The 27,500-nt window shown below is 31.3% G+C and overlaps 1 protein-coding gene across 8 annotated transcripts in view; it reads left to right on the top strand.

Annotated features, from left to right (window-relative positions):
• LOC145286160 (uncharacterized) overlaps positions 1-27,500 on the top strand; it is a 205,414-nt gene that overhangs the window by 85,630 nt on the left and 92,284 nt on the right. For all 8 annotated transcript variants that reach the window (XM_080134939.1, XM_080134932.1, XM_080134938.1 and 5 more), the window contains one exon: positions 26,689-26,866. In XM_080134939.1, the coding sequence (XP_079991065.1) occupies positions 26,689-26,866 (178 nt within the window). The remainder of the gene's footprint in view (positions 1-26,688; positions 26,867-27,500) is intronic.

Below are 27,500 nucleotides of genomic sequence, written 5' to 3'. Positions count from 1 at the left end.
CAATAATTTTTCTTTCTCCTTCTCTACGCCGAAATCTAAACAAAACTTATAGGAGCAAAGTTTCTTTTCTAGATCTTCTAGCCTGTGGAACAAAATGCTGCGGGACTATTTCCCATCTGACTGCAACATGGTAATTTTCTTTGTCCAATGTGAACAAAATTTTGTTGAGCCGTCTTTTTAAATACATTAGAACCCCGCGATACGACATTAAACATTAGTAACAAAATACAGTACAGTATATAATACACACGTATATAACGAAATAACATTATAAATAACACCTTAAGGGTCCCGGAAAACATCGTATTCCACATCGTAACCTGAAAAATAAAAACGTATTCTAGGGCCACCGTATTCCGGAGTTTTACTGCATTTGAATCCTGGCAAACTTCCGGTCCTGGATATGACCTTAGACTATATCCGATGGTGAGGCCCCAGCTTGCGGGCTTTGGGGAGTGTGGAGCCACCCTTTAATTGCCATTGCTCCCAGGTCCACTCTGACCTGAAGTGGTAGTACCTGTTAGGGTCCCAACTATGGGTTAAATAGAAACCGACTTAAAAAGCAAATGTACTCTATTAAAAAATTGTTCTTGAAAATCACTGGATTCGGCATTAAATAACCTGAAAAGGGTTGATATGTCGTAAAACAAAAACAATCAACCAACTGGCAAACTTCCATCATTACCAATCATCACATTGCCTCATTGGCCTCTTGACACCCGTTTATGCTTATCCTCAAGTGGCCCTTAGGCCTTTATACGTGAATGACTTTTAGTAAAAAAGGGTGCCGTTTCGATAGTTTTATGATAGCTCGCGCTTTTTAATGAATCGGCATTACTTCCTCTCCTCTTTCTTCTACTCTCTTTCCGCCCCCTCGACTTCGTCTTATTCATATCATTTTATGATGACAAACAGAACAAAAACATGTCCAACCTGTATTAATATTTAGAGAGCTTCCTATGTAAGGGTGCAAGTAAGTTCGTGTCCAGACAAAAATAGATTTCTACGCCTCTTGGGGCGTTTGAATAAAAACCAGCTCGAACCTGTCGATGCAAGCTAGTAACGCGCATATGTGATTTTAATATCTACATTTTTCATTGATAGACTTGAAATTTATGTTGGAATTTAGGTGGTGGATTATCAAAATGTTTAATTATGCAAGTGTTTACGTGCATAAGACTTTTTTTTTCGTTATAAGTAAGGGCAATGAATAAATAAACAAATTAGCAGGAATAAAATCTAATATAAATAGCGATTTTATACGCCCGTCCGTCCACTGGGCCACGCGTCACTCATAATTTTTTTAAACGTAATAAACCATTTGGAAAATTAGCCTCACTTCCAAATATCTGAGATTATAACTACTTTTAGAAATGAAGAATATTGTATTAATAGTGCACTAGCGGGACCTGTGGAAATTCCACAGCGGACTCTTTCATACTGATGTTAGCATTCTGCGTAAATGGAGACGCCCTGATATTACTGTGGCTCTTTTGTTAAAACTGCAAAAGTATTTATCTAAGCTAGCAGGGTCGCCCGGCGTAACCCGGTCGTAAAATACGCACAAATATATTTTAATTCATGAAGATTTCGAATAGATTATTATAGTCGGTTTTCTATCGATTTTTATATATTATAAAGTTGTGATTTCAAAAATAAAAGAAATATATCCATATGACTTAGGTGCATCAGCTTGAATCGAAACCGAAACGAACACACGTGGAACATTTTTTTCTTCACACACACACACACACACACACACACACACACACACACACACATATATATATATATATATATATATATATATATATATATATATATATATATATATATATATATAAAAACTTGAGTGCCATCAGCTATAATTGAAACCGAAATGAAAACTTATAAAAAATTCTTGGTAAAATTATTTATTACAAGAAATGGAAGGTCATAACAATTAAACGAAAGTCACTCGAAAGGAAAAAGATGTAAGCGTGACATACAAAATAACACACACGCTATCGTATCAATATATATATGATAAATTCTCAACAAAGAAAGCGGAGTCCATAACCGGAAATCAAAATCGAAACTTTGAGATCATCATTATTAGGACACTACACTTCGTGGAAACTAGTGAATGCTATTCCGAATTCATAACAATAAGCCGCCACCAATTTACTGAGTTTCTTTATCACTTAGAAATAACGTTTTAAATTCAATTTAGACGGTTTCAAACCGATACAAATTATTTCACACTAAAAATAATTAAATAAAAAGATCAATTTTTTTTTTTTTAATTACTAATATTTGATGGTGTTCAGCAATTAAGTAAAAGTTCTATTTTTACTTTATATTTAATTTTCATTTTAAAAAATACCAGGAAATTTTAATAAATTATAACAATAAAATTTTACTTAAAAAGATTTTATATTACTGTTTTAAATTATGGCCGCTTGTTACAAAAGAAGACGTCTATAGATGACGGCTTACAGCAATAAATTCGGAATAGGAGCCACTAGGTTACAGATAATTCAATATTGCCTACTTTGATCCTAGCCCGAAAGGATCAATAGATATTTGGAAAAATTTCTCACGTTTCTTGTTCTATTCGTATCATTTGGATTATTTAGAGTACTGTTCTCATTTTGAGTGTTACTGTCACAAAATTTTAACCGATATAACCTGCGGTCTTCTTATATTACTTCAGAAGCTTTCTGTCGAACTTGGGAATCTTCTTAAATAATGGGACCGGTCGTCGCCGGAATAAACGAAAATGGACACTGAAGTAACAAAACTCTAGAGTGATGCTGGATGACCCAAAAAGAGCAAGTGGAACAACCCATATTCTGACCCTTGACGCAAGACGGAAACGTCAGTACTAAACAAAGAAACAGTCGATTCAGAGTTATGCAATCGTAATAAAAACAAAAAATTTGGGGAGAAAAAAAGGATAGTCACTGAGGTCAGAGACGCGAAAGAGACGCACACTACCAATCGATCTGTCGCCGTCACTTTCCAATCTGTCTCCTTCACACGCCATACGTCGGTTGTCAAATAAAGTGCGATTGTTTTATAGACGAAAGAACTTTTCATTTATTAATAAGCACAGCTATGCACTCGCACGCACCAGAAACACGCTGTCTTTTATACATACATACAGATATACACCCGTATGTAACAACACTGGAGACCCGTGAGATAAGGGATAAAGTACTATATAAAACTCAGTTCTAAGTGAAATTTTCTGGAGCTTGAAGGTTCAATCTTCAGTACAGACGATACTAAGAACATCTGCTACTTGCTAAAGGCTTCTACCTGGTCATGGCTGATGCAACAAAAGTATGCTACCATCCTGGATCAAATAAAAAGGACTCCTTTCGAAATTCTGTGCACATTTCAGAGTTCGACGGAAAAATTCCTGAGATCGACAAGACACACTTAAAGAAGGTCGGAGGTTACATCGGTCGAAACGTTGTGAAAATAATACTGAAGATGAGAATAGTAGTCCGAATAATCTAAATAATACGAGTTCATAATGCTCATCTCAAAAATTCAGAAGCATAATTTTCTACTTTAGTTTCTAGCTTTGCTTTAAAAAAATCTGTGAATTTTGTGCACACGAACTAATCATATCCCCTCCATTGAAACGTGTAAATGTAAGGTTAATTTTTTTTGTTTTGTTTGTTTTTAATTTTTTTACAGTCAAATGATTATGCTATGTACTCTGTTCTGTTGTGTGTCCAATCCGTATAGTTTCCGTGACCTTGAAAGATATCACAGCCATTTTATTTGTTGATAGAACACAGCTAGACAGACAACACGCAGCCGCTATCTTCCATTTATTGATTGATTTTATTTTTATTTTACTCGAAAAAAAATGCATAATAAAATAAAATAGATTTAAAGAAAAATAATTACTTTAAAAGGAATTTAGCTATAATGAAAAATAAAATAATTACAAAATGTGGTTTGATTAAACTGACATGTCCACCATTTTTAACCTTGAATTGAATCCGTTTGCTCTTTATTGCTTGCGAGAATCGCGTGATTTAAAATGTTATTAGATGCGACTTGTATCTCTATGAGAGGCTCGGTCTATCAATCCGTCTGTTCAGCTTTGGTTTAAAACAGCATTTTTAACGCATAACGCGCATGTTGAATTGATGCATCTTATATTAGATGGTATTAACAATATGAGTTAGCTGATATGCAAGACCTATTTATCTCCCTTCTACGACAGGATGATGTGACACAAAGTCGGTAAAGTGTGGTTCGAAAATCAAACGCCATAGACAAAGAACATTCTGGCCTGTAAAACATGCCTGGGCAGCCCTGTCTGTATTCCCCTGTAGAAGCTTCTCGAGCAATTAGTAATAAACTACGCCCTTTTAAACGGAAGAAAATAAAGCTTGCGAGGATGGACCCCTAGAAGTACACATGATTAAAGCCATGCCTCATTCACGTTAAGTCACCCCCAACAATAACTTAGTTGGTCTTGTCCCGAACAGCTAAAATACCAGAATGGCATTTCAGAAGATCCAATGTCAAGAACGACCAGGAAATATATAATACAGAGGGAAAGAGCAAGAGAAAAAAAAATAATAAAAAGGAAACAAAGTTAAAACAAGACTAACTATTACTTATTACTTAATTCAGCGAAATCAGCACCTCCAAATTAAGTTATGAGGAGAATATTGTATATATATATATTATTCCTTAATTGGAATTCATTTTTTGAGATGAGCATTATATATTAATTTATTTTTATTTCGGACTATTAGTCTCATCTTTATTAGTTGTTTTTTTTTTTTGTTTTTGTTTTTTTTATTGGTTCACAACGTTTCGGCCAACTTCCTCTGGCCTTCGTCAGGTGGTAATCGCGACGGATAGGAACTTCGAATCTCCTAACTGCATTCTCAGCCATCACTGCCATCCGTAGTTGTTGTCGTCTCACCACATTTTGACCAATTAACCTCTGGCACGCTTTGGGTGGGATTGAAACCGATATCTTCAGACAATGCGCATCTGGAAGGCCAGAGGAAGTTGGCCGAAACGTTGTGGACCAATAAAAAGATAAAAAAAACAACAACAACTAATAAAGATGAGACTAATAGTCCGAAATAAAAATAAATTAATTAAGAGAATATTGTAGTTTGCTTCAAGCATTGTGTGTAGTGTGCAACAATTTGTGTTTGAATTATATGATAATGCAGTTTTATAGAAAAAAACACTTGTGTACAAGATAAGGTAAAAATAATGACAATATTGAAAGCTTTCAATGATTTTCAGTTATAAAGTATTTATTTACCCACATGTGTGAAACCAGGATGATATTGTAATGTTAAGGTCTGTAAATTTTCGAGGTATACTTCATCTTCAGAAAGAGTAAAAATAAAAATATATACAATCCCTTGACAGAGATGTGTTTATGCTGTAAGGCAAAAATAGTAGGATCGCAGTAGAGGAGGTTCACATTGTTCTTTAATTGTTTTTGTAATGCGAGTCAACATTTATGTTTGTTATTTCTAAATTATTATAATATTATGAGTAATGATTATATATTATTATATGTTTCACTTAGGTGTAATTATGTTTGTCTTAAATTATTTTTGTTGTGGAGGTGAATTCAGTTGGTAAGTATCTTATCACTGGAGACTTTCAGTCTTTTTTTTTACATCTGATTTAGTGATACCAGGTATCTATTAAGATATCAAATCTCTATTTTTATCTTTACTATTATATAAAAGTCACCGTGTGTGTGAATTTCTTCCTTATAGGTTCCGAAACGGTTAAACCTATCTTTTGCAAATTTCACACATTGCTAATTTATATGTCTGGCAGTGTTCTTAGATATGTTTTGTACAGAAATTCATCTCATAAATATCGAAAATCGAAAAAATCCTATCTTAAAAATAGTCTTTCTCTCTTAGAGATAAAAAAAGAATTTTTACTGGGGGATATTTTACATTACCTCGGCAATGAAGATAATAAAATCTCAGCAAATCATTTCTTCTTTAAAAAGAAAACAAGAGATTTATTATAATCTAGAGATATAATTCGGCGGTAGAGCATTCTACTACAGATCAAATGATCTCTGTTCAAACCCGGTAGTACATCACCATTTTATTTTGATATTTTCTTATTTATGAGTTCAGTTCAATTCAAACAATAGGTACCATTTAAAATCGCCGCAAATCATTTCCCTGTTTGCACATTTTAAAACTAAACATTAATGAGAAGATAATTTTCCAGGGCATTCATCGTCAAGCCCAAATATCAGCTGACGCGATATTGTAAACAAACCCAGACGGTATTTAATGAACGATATTATGATTATCATTTTATTTATTTATTTTATTTTTATGTTTTGCGAATTAGTCCACCGAGCAAATTATTAATTGTAATCTATATAAATAAAACAGTACATGTATGTGTGTGTAAATATCTAACAGATAAACTCTTAAACTATTGGTCGCATAACACTGAAATTCTCAGGAAATAATATTCATGCATCAAGGGTAGTTTATAGCAAGTAATATCTTCGTTTACATACATAAATAACGCATACAGAGATCGGCAAATTTACATGCAAAATGTCCATTTGCACTAGCCGACATTTTTCTTTTATGCGCATGCGCAGATTCGCTTCATTCCTTCAACTAGACTTGTTACATAAAACAACATCAGGCTAGAACGCTAGATGTTTTGATTTCAACTCATTTTTTCATATATTTGTATACACAATAATAAAAAAAATGAAATAATACGTACATTTTATGGTAATATGGAAGAAAGGGAGAGCCTGTTTCCTCCGTTTGACTATAGGTGGCGTTACTGTCTGCCCACCCAATTACGGAAGCACAAAATGTATATAAGGGCACCCTTGTAATAAAAATGAATGTTTTTGTTATATTTTAATTTTAAACATGTTTTTGTTTGTTTTTTGCAAACATATTTAAGTTTTTTTTTTCAAAAATATTTACGTTTTTGTTTTGTTACTGCAAACATACTTAAGTTTCTTTTTTATCAAATTGGTAGGTGAAAGTACAAAACAGTTAAGAATGGCTTTCTAAATAATGACGTTATTCTGTCAGCATAATTCGTACATTGCACAAGTTTTTTTCAGATTTACATTACATTTACGAAAACATACCTATATATATATGTGTGTGTGTGTGTGTGTGTGTGTGTGTGTGTGTGTGTGTGTGTGTGTGTGCTAGTGGAACCTGTAGAAATTTTACAGCGGACAATTTCATATGTGATCTATTGATGTTGGCATTCTATGGATGTTCAACGCAAAAGTAGACGCCTTTATATCATTGTAGCTCTTTTGTTAAAACTGCAAAGATACTTATCTAAGCTAGCACAGTCTCCCGGTTTAGCCGGTCGTAAAATACGCTTAAATATGATATTTTAGTTAAGTCAGATTTCCTACATTTAATTATAGTCAATTTTCTATTGATTCTAATATATTATAAGGTTGTGATTTCAAAAATAAAAATATATTCATATGACTTGGGTGCATAAGCTTGAATCGAAACTGAAACCAAAACTTATGAAGAATATATATATATATATATATATATATATATATATATAAACTTCAGTTCCTTCATCTAAAATCGAAATTGAAACGAAAACTTATGAAAAATTCTTGGTAAAATTATTTATAAAAAAACATAGATGACTTGAGTGCCATCAGCTATAATCGAAACAGAAACCAAAAGTTATGAAGAATTCTTGGTAAAATTATTTATTACAAAAATGGAAGATCATAACAATTAAATGACAGTCACTCGGAAGAAAAAAGATGTAAGCGTGACACACAAAATAACACACACGCTATCGTATATATATATATATATATATATATATATATATATATATATATATAGCAAGTTATAAAATATATATAGCGATTAAGCTACACTGAATAGTCCGAGTTTCATCCACTCTAGGACTCTTCAGGCTTATGCTCTAAGCCTGAAGAGTCCTAGAGTGGATGAAACGCGGAATATTCAGTGTAGCTTAATCGCCATATATATTTTATAACTTACTAACTAGCTCTACCTACGTATTGAGCACTTTTGAAGTAAATACTTAAAGTTTACGCATAAATTTATACTTTCGTATATTAATTTTATGTGAGTAAATTAAGTAGTTATATATATATATATATATATATATATATATATATATATATATATTTATTTACGATTAGATAAACAAATATTAATACTAAACAAAAACTGCGTTTTTATTAGTTTTAATTTTTCTGATAGAGCTTTCTTACACAGGATTATGATAACACAAAGTACAGGTTTATTTCTAAAAAAAAATGTTATACCTGATCAGGTAAAATGTCTCATGTACTTTATATTTTACATCTATGATAGCAACACATGGGCTCAATTACTTTCGACACTTCACTTACAGTAGGATGATTAATTTCCCTGAATATGATTTTCATAACAACAAAAACAAAAAAAACGTATTCACCTTATAGATTTCATGCAAACATTCTAACGTTTCCGAATGCTAGCGTTTTTTTTTTGTTCAAAGAAATAAGCATTTACGACATTAATTCAAATTTACGCAGACATATCTATATATCTTTTTTTATTGTTCTTTAGCCGATTAGATAAACAAATAATGTCAAAGAAAAGTTCGGTGTTTTTTTTTTTTGTTTTTTTTTTTCGATATACGCACCATGTTACATTTCATATAAGATTTCAAATTTAAATTACAATTTTATGGTATTTTCTTTCATAAAATTGTTAAGTAAAAGTGCAGAATATTTAACAATCCCCCTTTCTAAATGACTTTCTAAATAAATAATCATAGTAATATTATTACAGCATGGTTCGTACCCTGCACAAGTAACACCATTCTTACGTTGGCGTGCGTTTTCTTTTATTTTTAAAATACAAAGAAATTCAGACGTTGTTTTTCCTTTATTTACAAAGACATAAGAATTTCAGACGTTAACTCAAATATACGAATACATATCTATACATCCTCTTTATTCCTTAACTGACTCAATAAACAAATATTAATTTAATACAAAAATTCTAACGTTTCTAAATGCGTGCGTTGTTTTTTCTTCCAGAAATAAGGATTTCGGACGTTACATTACATAAACATTCTAACACATACCTATACATATATGCTTTTCATTTATTGGTTAGATAAACAAATATTAATTTAAACAAAAAATGTAAATTTTCACAATGTTTGTGTTGTTATTATTTTGTATTTTTCTGACAAAAATTTCCTTAGAAATGTTCGCATGCGTGTTCATGCTTCTGTTTTGTTGTATTTTTTAGACAATTTTCCTGAAACATTTACTGCATTCAAATAATTTTAAGACAATTATAACACAAAATAGACGTTTATTTTCATAGAAAATAGAATTTTTCGTAACTAATAAATTACAAATAACCATTAGATTTTGAATAAAATTTCTTTCTTCACATTTTGCAGTTTTCGTAAAAAGTTCAAAATTCATTGTAATGAAATCCCTCACCACCGAAGACAGTTCATACTTTTAAGGAAATCTTGAACGACGGGGGTCAAATTCTCAGTTCTGTTGCTCATTATTTTTAAAACGACACTTAGCTTATAGTAAAATAGTTAATTTTCTCTGAATATGATATCTATAGCAATATATATATATATATATATATATATATATATATATATATATATATATATATATATATAAATTACAATAAGTTTACCAAGGTAATCAAAATGGTAAACTTAAAATATATTATAAATATTAAAGAGTTAATATTTGCAAGTAAAGTAATCTCAACCAGGTGTAAAAGCTCAATAAAACCGAAAAGGAAATAGAGCTTATAATATGAACAAATGATTAAATTCACCGGACTATCCATTCATGTGAAATCTTTTTATCTTTTTCTTTTACCTCCTATTCCCCTTACCTCACCCTTTTTTTTTTAACCAAGTAAGATCTGTGACTTACTTGTAGTTTCATTAAATACTTTTATATGCCAAATCCGATCCCACATTTTGCTAATTCCTGTCCTCTGATGAGAAGGAGAGTATTTCTTCGAAACTCCGCGGATTAAGGACTATCCACTTATCTTGTGCTTCCTTTTTTAAAATTAAATATGTTTTTAACTCTTTTTCAAGATGTCTTTTAACATGTTTTATTAATCATTTTTTCATATATATATATATATATATATATATATATATATATATATATATATAGAGAGAGAGAGAGAGAGAAAGAGAGAGAGAGAGAGACTTATATGTAATATACTGAGTTCGTGTAATTCGGTAAATGTTCATATACCAATGGGTTTTAAGCCAAAAATACACAGTATATATATATATATATATATATATATATATATATATATATATATATATATATATATATATATATATATATATATATATATATATATACTCCCCATTATGAATTTGTTTTGTTTAATCTATTTGATTATCACGTACGCAGACAAAATATTCAATATGGAAACGCCGGGTACTTCAGCTAGTATGTAATAATCAATCGAGGATTGATTCTATTATAATACATACGCAATCTGCATAAAATATCATGTTTTAGCGTATTGTACGACCGGGCAACGCCGGGCTACCAGCTAGTATTATATATATAAAAAAAAAACTTTTGTGAGAAATCAAATGTCACTGGCTTTCAAGTGGTCTTTTGCATAATCGATAATAGTTTTGTTTCAAGTAATTACAAAAGGTCATTTTTATTTTTAGATACGTCCATTCTTCTCCGTAAAAGGCTCTATCTGTCAGCTTGTCGCACTTCAATTTGAAATCGAATTTTCATCACCAAACATGCAGATTGAACGAATGAATGTTAAGAATGAGTCCATTTTTGTTTATATTTTTACACTGTGACCTTTACTAACGTTGGACTGAAATACTTAATCTTTTAAATGTCAAAGTCAAGTATAACTGCTTCATAAGTAGTCTGGCAGAATCTGGGCCATTTCGATGTTGGCAACCTTGTTTCTGTCTGGCTTAGGTATGATTCTGTGCAGTCCTATGCGGTCTATTCCCTCAGCCTTTACTTTTTCACGTCTTTAAAAATATCGTAGTTTATTGCTGATCGCCCTGTGCACCTTTTCTGGGGAATGCAGACATTTCTTTTGTGGTTTAATCCTCACCTTCCTGATCTTGACTCACACTTTGAAAATAAGGCAAATAAACGCCGATATGCAAGAAGAGTGTTTTGATAAGGTGAAGAAAAGAATCTGTAATTTGATTAGCAACTATCTTTTCTTTTTTTTCTGCATCCTCTTCTCACCGACGTGATGTTGTTAGTCTCAGTCTTTCCCATGAATACCATTACGGCATATCTTCTTCAAGAATTATTTGATCTTACTCCCGCTTCTTTTGTTCCAGCTTGTTTGACTCGTTGATCTAATGGTTTCCATCAATTCATTGTTTGGATACCACATTGCGATACAGTTTCCTATTCCAGTAGCTTCTTTCTAAGAACTGCAGCCGTGTGGAATTCCTTTTTCTGCTGTTTTCTTCTACCTATAGCTTTTTTTTTTCAAGACTTTATAGTTATCTCCTTTCTTTTCGATTATCATCTTTCGTTCTTGTTAGCTCATGAAAATTGGTTTCACATACAGTAGAACCTTGGGATATGGTGGCGCTAGGATACTTTTTTTTCAGGTTACGATGTGGAATACAATGTTTTTTCCGGCCAATGGTTATGATATTTCTCCCGCCTTACGGTGTTCTTTATAATGTTATTTGATTGTATTCATGTGTATTATATACTGGACTGTATTTTGTTACTAATTTTTAATGTCGTATCCCGGGATTACACTGTATTGTCTGGAGCGATTTCGATAGAAAAGAGATGTAAGGGGGGAAGAGTATCACTGATGAACACCATCTCTTCCATGGGCATGACCGATTGAAGTCAAGGAGAAGCTTTTTCAGTCATGTTGAGTTCCTAACAGAAAAAGAACCAGACGGCAGCTGTGGAACAAAGATCTAAATAATGACCCCCCTCTCCTTGTGATATGCCAATCTTCTTTTCTCTTCTCTCTCTCTCTCTCTCTCTCTCTCTCTCTCTTTATTCAAATAAACCTGGGTACATTGAAGGATGCTCAATTGCCTGCGTACAGGAATTAGGTGAACGTGTACCAGAAAGAACAGTTGGAAATAAGTCATGCACCATCCATCATAATTATGCAATTCTTACAGCTACGTACCTAGAAAACGGAGCTATAAAACCCGACACAGTGATACGGGACTAGAAGGAGAAAGAAGCAACCTTAGTAGAAGTTTATGTCTCCAATGATGCTGAATTAAATAGAGCCGAGAAGAAAAATTCCCAAGGTCTTATATACAACATGAAAAGAAACTGGAATCTTAGGAAGATGCCCATCATTTCAGTCATTTCCATCCATGCTTCCGTTCAGTCTTGAAAGACAAAGGATACCCTTCAGGGGCAGTAGCGCGTGTAATTGCGAGGCAAGGGTTGCGTAATCGCCAACCGCATCTCTCCTGAATCGGCGCTGTTTGAGTCCAGTGGCAAGGAGAAGACCAGAACGACTGGAAACAATGCCGAGATAAGCGGAGAGCACATACAGCACCTGAAAGTCCCAAATGGTCACCCATTTAGTACTGACCAGGTTCAACGTTGCTTAACTTTGGTGATCTAACAGGAACCGTTGTGTCAACGTGATTATGCTGTATATAGTAATTTTAGGAGCAATTGGACTCATGAAAAAGAGGTTCAAAACCTATTTGGCAAATATACCTGGTGAACCAAGTGTAAGTTAGATACAAAAAATTGCGCTTAAAAAGCTGTTTAGAATCTTGAAACGGTTCTGCTGGAAGACGGCTACTATAAAATGTGATAAAACTGAGTGCGATCTTTAAATGTTGAATATCAAGTATAGCAGCAAGTGCTGGAAACATTTACCTGAAAGAACAGTTGGAAACAAGTCGTACATCATCCACTGTGACTATGCAACTACGACTGCTATGTATCTAGAAAACGGAACTATTAAACCTGACACAGTGATATGGAACAAGAAGGAGAAAAAAAGCAACGTTAGCTGCAGTGATGTTGGATTAAAAAGGGCTAAGAGGAAAAATTGCACGAAATATCAAGGTTATGTACGACATGAATAAAAAATATCAAGGTTATGTACGACATGAATAAAAAATATCAAGGTTATGTACGACATGAATAAAAAATACCAAGGTTATGTACGACATGAATAAAAAATACCAAGGTTATGCACGACATGAATAAAAAATACCAAGGTTATGTACGACATGAATAAAAAATATCAAGGTTATGTACGACATGAATAAAAAATATCAAGGTTATGTACGACATGAATAAAAAATATCAAGGTTATGTACGACATGAATAAAAAATATCAAGGTTATGTACGACATGAATAAAAAATATCAAGGTTATGTACGACATGAATAAAAAATATCAAGGTTATGTACGACATGAATAAAAAATATCAAGGTTATGTACGACATGAATAAAAAATACCAAGGTTATGTACGACATGAATAAAAAATATCAAGGTTATGTACGACATGAATAAAAAATATCAAGGTTATGTACGACATGAATAAAAAATATCAAGGTTATGTACGACATGAATAAAAAATATCAAGGTTATGTACGACATGAATAAAAAATATCAAGGTTATGTACGACATGAATAAAAAATATCAAGGTTATGTACGACATGAATAAAAAATATCAAGGTTATGTACGACATGAATAAAAAATATCAAGGTTATGTACGACATGAATAAAAAATACCAAGGTTATGTACGACATGAATAAAAAATATCAAGGTTATGTACGACATGAATAAAAAATACCAAGGTTATGCACGACATGAATAATAAATACCAAGGTTATGTACGACATGAATAATAAATACCAAGGTTATGTACGACATGAATAAAAAAGACCAAGGTTATGTACGACACGAATAAAAAAGACCAAGGTTATGTACGACACGAATAAAAAAGACTGGAATCTTAGGATGATTTCCATAATTCCAGTAATTATAGAAGCAACAGATCTCACGAAAAGGAATTTTAAAAATCACCTGGAACATACACCCGGTGCACCAAGCGCAAGAGAGATACAAGCAATTACACTTAAAGTGACGGTTAAAATCTTAAAAAGATATTTCGTATGAGATAGAGGGTGAATGTCTGGCATCCAGTAGGATATCCCATCTTCAGTTAAAATAAGACGATAAGAAAGTAGCAATAAAATGTACGTGTTTAGTTTTTTTTTTTTTTAGATATTTTAAAAGATAACTTTACTTTAAGAATTAAGATAAAGATAAAAAAATAAAAACAAAGATAAAAACAATCTTCGAATTATTACTTCATGTGACATAAAAAGCGAGGTTTCTGTACTATTTCTTTTTCTACATACACAACTAGAGAACTTGAATGGCATTAGATACTGTTCTCGAGTGTCTTAGGTCTATCTGTACAGGGGTTTGTCAGAAGAACCTGGCACGAGGATACTTGTATCAACAAGTAAACCCTGACTAAATATTTAAATTAACAGAGTATTCGTGGCCCAAACAAGATCTCCTCGATATAGCTAACCCATATTACAAGGAATAGTGCACCTTCTTCAAGTGATGTTACCTCAAGTAACAACACAATGCTGGATACTCCACCAGACTAGAAGAATTCTTGTAGTTGGATCCAGTAAGCCCAAGAAACTACAAGAACGGTATGCTGTAACATATTTAAATGGTCAATTGGGGAGAGGAAAATTAGGTTCTTAACTTATCTATTAAGTTTACTTTAGTGTTTGAAGAGTAAAGATGAACTGTAATGGTGTGCCAGCCTCCCGTGCTCCAGTCAGCAACTGACCTCTAACCTCATCGGAAACTGTGGCTCGTGATCGTCTTTTTCAATTTGGAGGGCTTCACAAAATTCTCTGCGTCTCTGTGTTGGTTTCTGCTGAAAAGCAAAACCAAAGTTTTGCATGCACGCCGGAAAGGAAAGACAGACAAATGCAGGGTTTCTAGCTACGAAAAGTTAATTTCACAAAGTTACAGGTTTTTACATATGTACATCGTTAGTTCACCAAAACAATTTAAGTCTCACAAAAATATTATTCTTCGTCCACTGGATGGCGGTCAGGATAGAGGGGGTCTCGAGCGGGTTTTCTAGGAGCGTGTTTCTTTCTCCACAATTGGCTTCAATCTCCTCAAAACAACCTGCGCGTTTGCTTAAATATTAGGGTAACAGGGTTGGGTTGGGTAATCTGCAAGACCAACCAAAATTCAACACGTCAAAAGGGAAATCCCCAGCCATTATGCGTGTGTGAAATTCAGCAAATCGTCCATAGTTTGAAAATCTGGGACCAAAAATGAAATATTTTCACACGACTATAAGGGGTCAAATCCTGTCATTCTGAAAGCCATAGTCTGAACAGGTGTTCTCCAGGCCAACAAGTACAAATCCCGTTTCTACATTATTCTGACGTTTCCTGTTATTGGATTTTTTAAATAATAAAATTTATGTTTGTTTTCTTTTTAAGTACAATGCTCATCCCTTTTGATAGGTTACCCGCCGCTGTCCGGGATTCAATTAACGGTCAACAGACAATCTCAGAATATTTACCCGGCCTCGCTCAGGGTTTAGGGGGGTCTAAACCTCCCCAGTGGGAACAACATCGCTCCCTCATAACGGTGATGTCACAATGGAATATTCGAATATCTATGTATTTCATATAGAGATCAAGTGTTAGCCCGAGAAGGGGGCGTCTCTTGATTTTTGTGAACTTCGACTGAAGTAAAATGAAATAAAAATCAATTTGCGTGAACATAACATTAACTAATAACAAGGCACCTATCTTTGAGTTGAATTGAAATGCTATGACATTGAAATGGATCCATTTGAATAGACATGAATCTATATATTAATGCGATAGCGTGTGTGTTATTTTCTGCATCACGCTGACATCCGGGTCGTTTAATTGTTATATACTTCCATTTCTTGTCATAAATAATTTTACCAAGAATTCTTCATAAGTTTTGGTTTCGGGTTCGATTATAGCTGGTGGTATTTAAGTCATCTTTTTTTATAAATAATTTTATCAAGAATTCTTCATAAGTTTTGGTTTCGGTTTCGATTATCGTTGAAGGAACTCAAGTTATATATATATATATATATATATATATATATATATATATATATATATATATATATATATATATATATATATATATATATATATATATATATATATATATACATATATATTCATAAGTTTTTATTCCGGTTTCGATTCAAGCTAATGCACCCAAGTCATTTGGATATATTTTTTTATTTTGGAAATCGCAACTTTATAATATATAAAATCGATAGAACATTAACTCTATACTAATATATAGGAAATCTGAAGGAATTAAAATATCATATTTAAGCGTACTTTGCGATCAGGCTTTGCCTGGCGTTCGTGCTTGCTTAGATAAATACTTTTGCAGTTTGAACAAAAAAAAAAAAGGCTATATAATATCAGAGCGTCTCAATGTACACTGAGCATCTACAGAATGCCAACATCAATATATTACATATGGATAAGTCTCCGGTGGAATTTCCATAGATCCGGCTAGTTTATATTATTACGATTCGCCAATTTTAATGACAATCGATAATCTTATTATTTTGAATTATCAAATGAATTTTATCTTAATTTCAAAATTTTGTTATTGAATTATTGCTTGAATTTTATCCTTATTTTAAAATTAAAATTATTGAATTTAATTCTGTCCTATTTAGTTTTATTTGGTAGTTTTGCTTTACGGCATATCGACCCTTTTCACGTAATTTAATGCCGAAACCAATAATTTTTTAGAAAACTGTTCATGATTAAAGTTATTTCTATCTATGATGTTTGGTTTGGCTTGGTTGCTGTTTTTTTTTTTTTTGGTTGTTTTTTGCTTTTTTTTTTTCTACGGCATATTAACTCTTTTAAGGTTATTTAATGCCGAATCCATTAATCAAACAAAAAAAAGGATAGAAAAAAAAAGGTTTTATTCTTCAAGTCATTTATATCTTCAAATATTTATACATGATGTTTGATTTGGTTGATTTGTTTTACGGTATACCAACCGTTTTCCGATTATTTAAAATGCCGAACCCGGTTATTTTGAACAAGCTTTTATGCTTCAAATTACTTATATCTTGAAATCTTTACTTATGGTGTTTATGTATTTATTTGCTTCCCCACGAAAGCAAATTAGACACAAGGTCGTTTTTAATGTGGGTTAAACCAGCTCTCCTAAAACAAGGGTAAAAAGGGGGAACTCTGGTAGTATCCCCCTCCCAAATAGGATGAAGGGTTTCTCCTACATTGACCAAGGACCAATTAACAGATACTACACTTTGATTTGTTTTGTTGTACAGCATACCAATCATTTTTTTAGTTATTTACTGCAGAGTTCAGTAATTTTGAAAAAAAAAAAAGCTCCTTATATTTCAAGTTCTTAATATTTTGAAAATATAGACTTCAATGATAAATTGCAAAGGACAGCGTACATAATCTGGAAACTCTCGCATGACCACATGGGTTCAAAGACACGCAAATGAGAAGTGTTTATTTGATTTTATTCTGGAATATTCAGCTTTATTCATACTGATATTATTTTTCAATGTCCGTACACGTGCACACTAATTGGTGAAACAAGATGGAGACATTCGAGCCGTTCAAACCGGAGGCGTCACGTGTTCTCTAAAGTTGTTAAGATGAGTTTAGGCAGCCTCGTTATCGTTAGCAAGTCGTTAACTGCAATTAAAATCTGAAAGAAAGAAGAAAAGATGGCCGGGTGTGGGGGTAACGCTTAAACCGATTCATTGTTATTCAGAATGTTAATAACAAAAAAAAAAAAATGCTTTAAAGGTGACGAGGGCTGTTTTTATTTGATGCGATGAGATTTCCGAGTTAAAATATTAAAACATATTTAATGTAATTATTTAAACATATTTAATGTAATTATATAAACATATTTAATGTAATTATTTAAACATATTTAATGTAATTATATAAACATATTTAATGTAATTATATAAACATATTTAATGTAATTATATAAACATATTTAATGTAATTATTTAAACATATTTAATGTAATTATATAAACATATTTAATGTAATTATTTAAACATATTTAATGTAATTATATAAACATATTTAATGTAATTATTTAAACATATTTAATGTAATTATTTAAACATATTTAATGTAATTATATAAACATATTTAATGTAATTATTTAAACATATTTAATGTAATTATATAAACATTTTTAATGTAATTATATAAACATATTTAATGTAATTATATAAACATATTTAATGTAATTATATAAACATATTTAATGTAATTATATAAACATATTTAATGTAATTATATAAACATATTTAATGTAATTATTTAAACATATTTAATGTAATTATTTAAACATATTTAATGTAATTATTTAAACATATTTAATGTAATTATATAAACATATTTAATGTAATTATATAAACATATTTAATGTAATTATTTAAACATATTTAATGTAATTATTTAAACATATTTAATGTAATTATATAAACATATTTAATGTAATTATTTAAACATATTTAATGTAATTATATAAACATATTTAATGTAATTATATAAACATATTTAATGTAATTATTTAAACATATTTAATGTAATTATTTAAACATATTTAATGTAATTATATAAACATATTTAATGTAATTATATAAACACATTTAATGTAATTATTTAAACATATTTAATGTAATTATTTAAACATATTTAATGTAATTATATAAACATATTTAATGTAATTATATAAACATATTTAATGTAATTATTTAAACATTTTTAATGTAATTATATAAACATATTTAATGTAATTATATAAACATATTTAATGTAATTATTTAAACATATTTAATGTAATTATATAAACATATTTAATGTAATTATATAAACATATTTAATGTAATTATTTAAACATATTTAATGTAATTATTTAAACATATTTAATGTAATTATATAAACATATTTAATGTAATTATATAAACATATTTAATGTAATTATTTAAACATATTTAATGTAATTATTTAAACATATTTAATGTAATTATATAAACATATTTAATGTAATTATATAAACATATTTAATGTAATTATATAAACATATTTAATGTAATTATTTAAACATATTTAATGTAATTATATAAACATATTTAATGTAATTATATAAACATATTTAATGTAATTATTTAAACATATTTAATGTAATTATATAAACATATTTAATGTAATTATATAAACATATTTAATGTAATTATTTAAACATATTTAATGTAATTATATAAACATATTTAATGTAATTATATAAACATATTTAATGTAATTATTTAAACATATTTAATGTAATTATTTAAACATATTTAATGTAATTATATAAACATATTTAATGTAATTATATAAACATATTTAATGTAATTATATAAACATATTTAATGTAATTATTTAAACATATTTAATGTAATTATATAAACATATTTAATGTAATTATATAAACATATTTAATGTAATTATTTAAACATATTTAATGTAATTATATAAACATATTTAATGTAATTATATAAATATATTTAATGTAATTATTTAAACATATTTAATGTAATTATATAAACATATTTAATGTAATTATATAAACATATTTAATGTAATTATATAAACATATTTAATGTAATTATATAAACATATTTAATGTAATTATATAAACATATTTAATGTAATTATTTAAACATATTTAATGTAATTATTTAAACATATTTAATGTAATTATTTAAACATATTTAATGTAATTATTTAAACATATTTAATGTAATTATTTAAACATATTTAATGTAATTATATAAACATATTTAATGTAATTATATAAACATATTTAATGTAATTATTTAAACATATTTAATGTAATTATTTAAACATATTTAATGTAATTATATAAACATATTTAATGTAATTATTTAAACATATTTAATGTAATTATATAAACATATTTAATGTAATTATATAAACATATTTAATGTAATTATTTAAACATATTTAATGTAATTATTTAAACATATTTAATGTAATTATATAAACATATTTAATGTAATTATATAAACATATTTAATGTAATTATATAAACATATTTAATGTAATTATCTACAAGAAAAATAATGGAAGGTAAAATATTTCCAGTTCAAGAAGAAAACTGCTAGAAGCAGCTTATCCTGCCATGACAGAGTTCAAAATAGACTTCGTAGCATAGTGAGGGATGCCATACACTCTTCCCTGCAACCTCTTTCCCACAGATGAGACCTTGCGACCCTATCTCTGCTTTATCGTTATTTTCATGGCAAGTGCTCGTCTGAGCTTCAATCTATGTTCCCCCTCGCCAAACGTTCATGAAAAACACTCGTCTAGCCAAAAGCACTATTAATAATTTCTCACACTTTTTACCTGTGCCTAAACCTAAATGTAGATTCCATGAACAAAGCTTCTTTCTTAGAACTGCATGCCTGTGGAACTCTATTTCGGTTGCCTGCTTTCCAGCTGGCTACAACCTGATTGTCTTCAAGTCCAACGTAAACAAGTTCTTGATGAACCGTTCCCCTAAGTAATCAAATTTACAAAATTCCCACTACTTATGTTTACTACGCTATAATCACATTGACTAATGTATACCCATTAACCCTTATCCTCGAGTGGCCTCCGGGCCTTTATAAGCGGTGATTCCTGTGTAAAAAAAAAAATTAATAGCATTAATTCTATTTTCCTCGGGTTTAAAGTAGAAAAAATATTTCCTTTGCATTTAATTTTCATCATTAATTTATTATATAAAGAGCAGTTGTTTCCCTTTCTTTTTCTTTTTTTTTTTGAACATTTTACTTCAGTTAATTTTAATAGATCGAGGGGTTCCATCCTGGAGCTAACGCTTGGTTCCGTTACGATTTAAATTTGTATCCGAGGGTTCTTTTCAAGATAGATGTTGTTTCCTTTATGGTTGCTATCTGTATTTCGTTACAGCTCGGTCAGCCAGGGATTGCCTTTCCATTTTCTTTTGTTTATTTTATAATTTGTGCAGTTAAACTTTTATTGCAGCTTGATTTTCTGCTACCTTAGCGCTTAGCTGCAATAGGTTTTGAAGAAAATACTCGCTTTTAAGTTTATTCACCTTCTTTTTAAAATGTTTCCACTGGGTTTTCACATACCAGAAAGGCAGATATCTGGAAAGTTTCTTTTGGGAGTTTTTGTATTTTCTGTTGAAGCCTACTTTTAAGAGAGTAGATCTTATTTGAGGCTCAAATACATTATTTTTCTTTCTTCTCAACTTCTCATACATTGAATAAATAAGTTTTTATCCTCAATAGACCACTTTATCAAATTATAGTTTGTTTGTTTTTTGGTGTGGGGTGGGTCTTTGTTTGATTTTGCTGAATTCGAGGTTTGGAGTTGGTCTGGTTTGATGTAGTATCCAGCTTAGTGTTGTTATTTGTGGTAACATCACTAGGAGAAGGTGCATCGTTACTTCCCTCATATGACCTAGTGCATAGTAATGCTGAGGGGATCTAGTAGGCATTCAAGTTGTCTGTGTGTATGTTTGTATGTCCAGCTAAAAGTCCGAAACTACTACCTAAAATCTCACAAAAATGTACATTTTCTTGATCGGCGTTGCCCTGGATGTATAATATCTCAAATTAAGGAAAAATAATCATTATTGAGGAAGGGGATCAAATAGACATTTATATCATTTAAAGCATGTGTACATGCATCTTTTAATGTTATCCGGTAAAGTAACTTAATTTTGCACAGTTATTTCTCTTATGACGACTCGAGTTAAGTTTGAATAGGTGCTAAAAGAGGAATGGTCTGGACGAAGAAGAAAAAAGAGAGGACGGGAAGGGTTGAAACGGGTGAAACGGGAAGCTATGTTACACTTTCGTTCCGAGCAATGCCGGGTAGACCTGCTAGTTTAAAATAAAACAGAAATGGGAAAGGGGACATCTTTTATACTAATGAGTCACAATTTCAAGATTAAATCCACTAGAGTGTAATTGCTAATGAAATGGATGGATTGTCAGTTGAATGATGAAGAATATTATGAGAAGATTAGAGATGATGAATGGAAGGAATGATGTTTGGTTACCTATTGGTACATTCTTTGACAAATATTTGCTGAGATTGGATTTGAATACGGCCATGTTATAGTCTGTTGGATATCAGTCCTGTAATAATGTATTCCAAAGACCAGGAAGAAAACTGAGTCCATGGAAATTCCGCCTGAGGCAAGGCACACGAGAGGGAGAGAAAAGGAAATTGCTTACAATTCTGATAGTAAAACGAGTTCTTGCTGTGAATGTCTTATGCAATAAATAACTAGATATCGGATTTCTTCCTTTGGAAACAATCACTAGAAATAATATAATTGGACTACCGATAGATAGATAAAAAAAAGATTTAAAATTAAACACAAATGAATTTGTGCGTGCGCAAAAGTAATAGAAACATGTCGGCAAGTTGAAATGAACATTTTGCATTTCAATTTGCCGACATATTTCTGTACATCTAACAAAGATTTTCTGCACATACACAGACAATGGTCACTTTAATATATATATATATATATATATATATATATATATATATATATATATAAACGACTATCTTCCCTTCTATCATCCCCCTCCCATACCTACACCCCCTCCAATGCCCCCCCCCCTCTGGGGAAACAAAATCTTCCCCACACTAGGAACCGATCCTGGGTCTGGCCATACCCACATGGGGAGACGAATAAATAGAAACATTAAAAATCCCCTATTTTAAATACACCCCTCTTTCTAAACAAACATAATATAAGACTAAAACGAAAAATCACAATACTAAAATCCAAGAATCCAAAAAATAAATATCAAAATAGAATGAAAGCACCTCTACCCTTACTTCAGAAGAGCCAGTCCCCCCTCCCCCCTCCCCACACATACACATTAGTAACAACCTCGGACCACAGCCGCCTTCCTAAGGAAGCAAATAACCCCAAAATACTATAAAACAATATACACATTCCCAAACCAATAAAAGCAAACACACACACGCACACACACACGCGCACACACACACACACATAAACACGCACACACACACACACACACACACACACACATACACACACCCTACCCCACCCTAAAGGAAAAGAAAAAAACATTAGCAGAAAGAGATAGCGACTGACTACAGCGAGGTCAAAATCTCCCTGGACAAACCAAATAAAAAAGCAATAAAAATTCAGCATACCAATGTATAATAAACACTTACAAGCTTCCACCCCTTGGAAAAATTTCAAACTAACTACGAAAATCGCCATTTTTACACATTTGAAAATAATTTCTGACGAAGACGCATCACAGACCGTCTGAAACGCGCGTACACGATTTCAATGACTTAAAAACATTATTACAATGATCCAAACATAATTCTCAATGAAAAACCAAGACACGGAATAATGAAATAATGTTAAAAAATACACATTGTTGGTGACTACTCCCTTATTTAAATATATATATATATATATATATATATATATATATATATATATATATAAAATAAAAATATTAAAACAGTTAAATAAACCATTTGTGTATCCTGATGCTTTTGAATCGTTTAAGATTAACCAGACTATATTAATAAAGGAAATCCGAAACTATATTAGCAATGTATAAAATGTATTTATAATTACATATAATAAATTCATATTAAAAAAAAATGTATATATGTAAAAATATTTTTAACCTTTATATATCTAATTTTAAATAAGAATGTGAATATACTAAATACTAATCATAGTGAGGGTGATAAGTAGTTAAATGGATTAATCCTAATCTTATAAATACAAGACTGATAAATTAAAAAATTAAAAAATGCATCCATTTTAAATGTGGAAATTGATGAATCGCACAGGTAAGAAATTCATTTTTATAGTATGAAAAGGTTAGTAATTGCAATTAAGAATAGGAAATTGGATCAAATGTTTGTAACATGTCTTCTTCCTAAGATTAAGGGTGGTGGTGTTTGATCAACACTGCTGGGGAGCCATGATGTAATATACTATTTTGTTTTTAAATCCCCGAAACAGTGTTTCATGGTAAACAACTGATGATCCCTTGAAAAATAAATTATTGGTATTATAGTAAATTCGAGAGCGAGTTGATGCAGTGAGTGGAGGTGATTAAATGACTTACTGACTAGATGGTTTTCTAACGAATGATAAAAAATATTTTTTGTATAGTTTTAAAGGTTAAAAACTTCAAAGACTATATATATATATATATATATATATATATATACATATATGCATTTACATAGTACATTTGTGTGTGCTAAAATTTTTTCATCCTAAATGCTGCACAATAATGCACACTGTGTAAAAAATATGTAATGCATACATAGAACTAGACGTAATGTAACTATATCTATAAAAGTGAAATTGTCTCCGTGTGTGTACATTTCCCTACCAAATTACTCCGTCAATTTTCAGTCTGAAGACTCGAGATTTGACATAAGGAGTGTTGAGATTTGGGAAAATCTTCTTAATCGATTTTCGGTCAGAAATTTGTTTTATAAGGGGTGAAAATTCAACGATTTGGCCTATGAAAACTCTATCAAACTCCTCCGCCAATTTTGTGTCTAAACACTTAAAATTTTAGATGTTGGTTACTTGGACATGGATCCAACTTTTTAATTTAGTTTGAGCCCACAACAGTAAATGGTAAGGTGTCAAAATTGGGACCAAATTAAAAAAAAATTGATCTCTCAGCCAATTTTTGGTGTAAACATTTGAAATTTTACATAAAGTGTATTTAGACATAGGGTAAGCATTTTAATCGACTTTTGGCCGACAATTTGGCTACCAAGGGGCCAAAGTTCAAAAGACGTGACCTCTGCAGTCTCTAGCAAACTATTCAGCAAGTTTTGAGTCTAAACATTTGAAATTTTACATAACAGGCATGACGCAAGCTTTTTAATCAGTTTTTGGGCAAAATTTTGGCTGCCAAGAAGTCAAAGTTGAGAGAGTTGACATTTGCAGACTCTACCAAACTCCTCCGTCAATTTTGGGTCTAAACACTTACAATTTTAGATGTAGGTTACCTGAACATGAATCAAACTCTTATATATATATATATATATATATATATATATATATATATATATATATATATATATATATATATATATATATAAAGTTATGAACAGTACATAGAGCCCGAGAAAAGCTGGGTTGAACTGCTAGTTGTTAAATAAAACCAAGAAACTAATAAGAAACCATAAAAATGAATGATTAATTAAAGTTGGTTTCTTAAAGAATATGCAAATTAGTAAACCTTATTTAGTAGCGCGCATTTCCATGACTGAGTATATCAAAAAGTCCTTTTTAATAACTCTTAAATAGAAACAATAAGCTTTTGATATCAATCAAGGTGTGACAGAAAAACTGAAGTTTATATATATATATATATATATATATATATATATATATATATATATATATATATATATACACACACACACACACACACACATATATATATATATATATATATATATATATATATATATATATATATAGGGTGGAATGATAAAGTTGTCGCTCCGACGAAAACAATACTACAGATTTATTTTAAAACTTTTATTGAAATTGATTATGTAGCAGAGCTGACATTTATTCAATGTAGCCGCCTTCAGCCTCAATCACCGCCTCGATACCGGTCCAGAACTTGGAGCATGCCTTTTGCAAAAACGCTGGGAGAGCTCGGCAAATACTCGGCAGATGGCAGCGATTAGGCTGACGTTGGTGTTGTGGGAAGTCATGTTGGTGATGTTCTGGATGTGTGACCATACAAAGTCGTCCAGCGGCTTCAGAACATGGGAGGAGAGAGGCCAGTGAGAGAAACCAAGCCTGGCATTTTTTTGACTCTTGATCCGGCGCTGAGTGCTGCTGTCACATCCAGTGTCTGCCAACTGCCACCTGATTGCACCAGGAGATCACTACACTCTTCAGCACATCCAGGTACACTTTGGTGTTGACTTTCTAGCCGACTTCAAAGATGTAAGGGGGCATCATGTGGCCCTTACTTGGAACCAAACCAAAGACTATAACCGTGGCCGGAAACATTGTTTTCATCACCCTGGGCATGTCCCTGTTATTAGTGGCAATCCAGCGGTGCATTTTGAGGGTGCTGGCAATGGTCCAGTTGTCATAAATTGGATCAGTAGAGAGGATGGGTTATACAGCGGCGCATCTCCGATCTTGCTCGAATATTGTGTCACTTTAAGACATGATAGAAGGCTCCTATCACCCTTGAGATTTGTACAGAACTGGCCAAGTAGATGGCCTGCAACAAAAAAACGAAAATCAGTTTTCATCAAACGGAAATGGAATCATATCGTCTTTTCTATGGCGACAATTTTATCGTTGCACTGTGTGTGTGTATATATATATATATATATATATGTATATGTGTGTGTGTGTGTGTGTGTGTATTATGTGTGTGTGTGTGTGTAATAATTCTATAATGAATTACTTTATTTTATAGGAACCGATCGAATTAACGAAAGATGTAAGCTTGGAATTAACGCAGTTCTACAGCAAAGAACTGCAGGTTCCCTGCGGTGCTCATTCTGGTTATCTGCTGTTGGATAATAAGAAATACGACCTCGAAGATATTCAAGTGAAGAATTACATGTTTGAAATTGACCTTTACATTAAAGACGGTAAGTTAAACGTTTAAATATTCACATTTGAAAACTCGTGTTACAGAGGGGGCTGTAAGTGTAATTGACAGAGGTGTTTCTGGAGAGGACGGTTGGCTTTCTGGGCTGCGAGCATGACGGCAATAGAAGCCGGGCTCTGGAGGGTCGTTCAGGGCAGCGATCCTGAACCCAAGTGCACCCTGGAATGACGTTAAACATGTTCGAAATAGATAGTGGATAGGTATCACCGGGACTGGCCGAAAGTGGAGGAATGTTTTGACGTCGTCCATGCCAATAAAATACAGACAGACGAGAGGCGAAGCGGCGACTGCGGGGGCAGGAGAGATGACACATTATTTCTCTGCCATTTTGCGCAAATACCCCACCCTGCGATCCCTCCATGCTGTCAGTGTTGTCACTGGAAAATAAACATTGTTTCTAATCATTCATTTCTGTTATGTGTTTTTTAAAAATACAAGAGACTTTTTTGTGTTTACGTCTGATTGTTAGTTTTATGAATAACACAACACTTGTAACATTTTCGAATGACAATGTCAAATCACCTCCTCTCTCTTTCTCTTTCTCTTTCTCTCTCTCTCTCTCTCTCTCTCTCTCTCTCTTTCTTTATCATTATTTATTTTTTCAAGGTCGGTCG

The sequence above is a fragment of the Euprymna scolopes genome, chromosome 10, assembly GCF_053919585.1.
Source record: "Euprymna scolopes isolate OS-2025 chromosome 10, ASM5391958v1, whole genome shotgun sequence".
Lineage (NCBI taxonomy): Eukaryota > Metazoa > Mollusca > Cephalopoda > Sepiida > Sepiolidae > Euprymna > Euprymna scolopes.
This window is presented reverse-complemented; position numbering and strand designations above follow the sequence as displayed.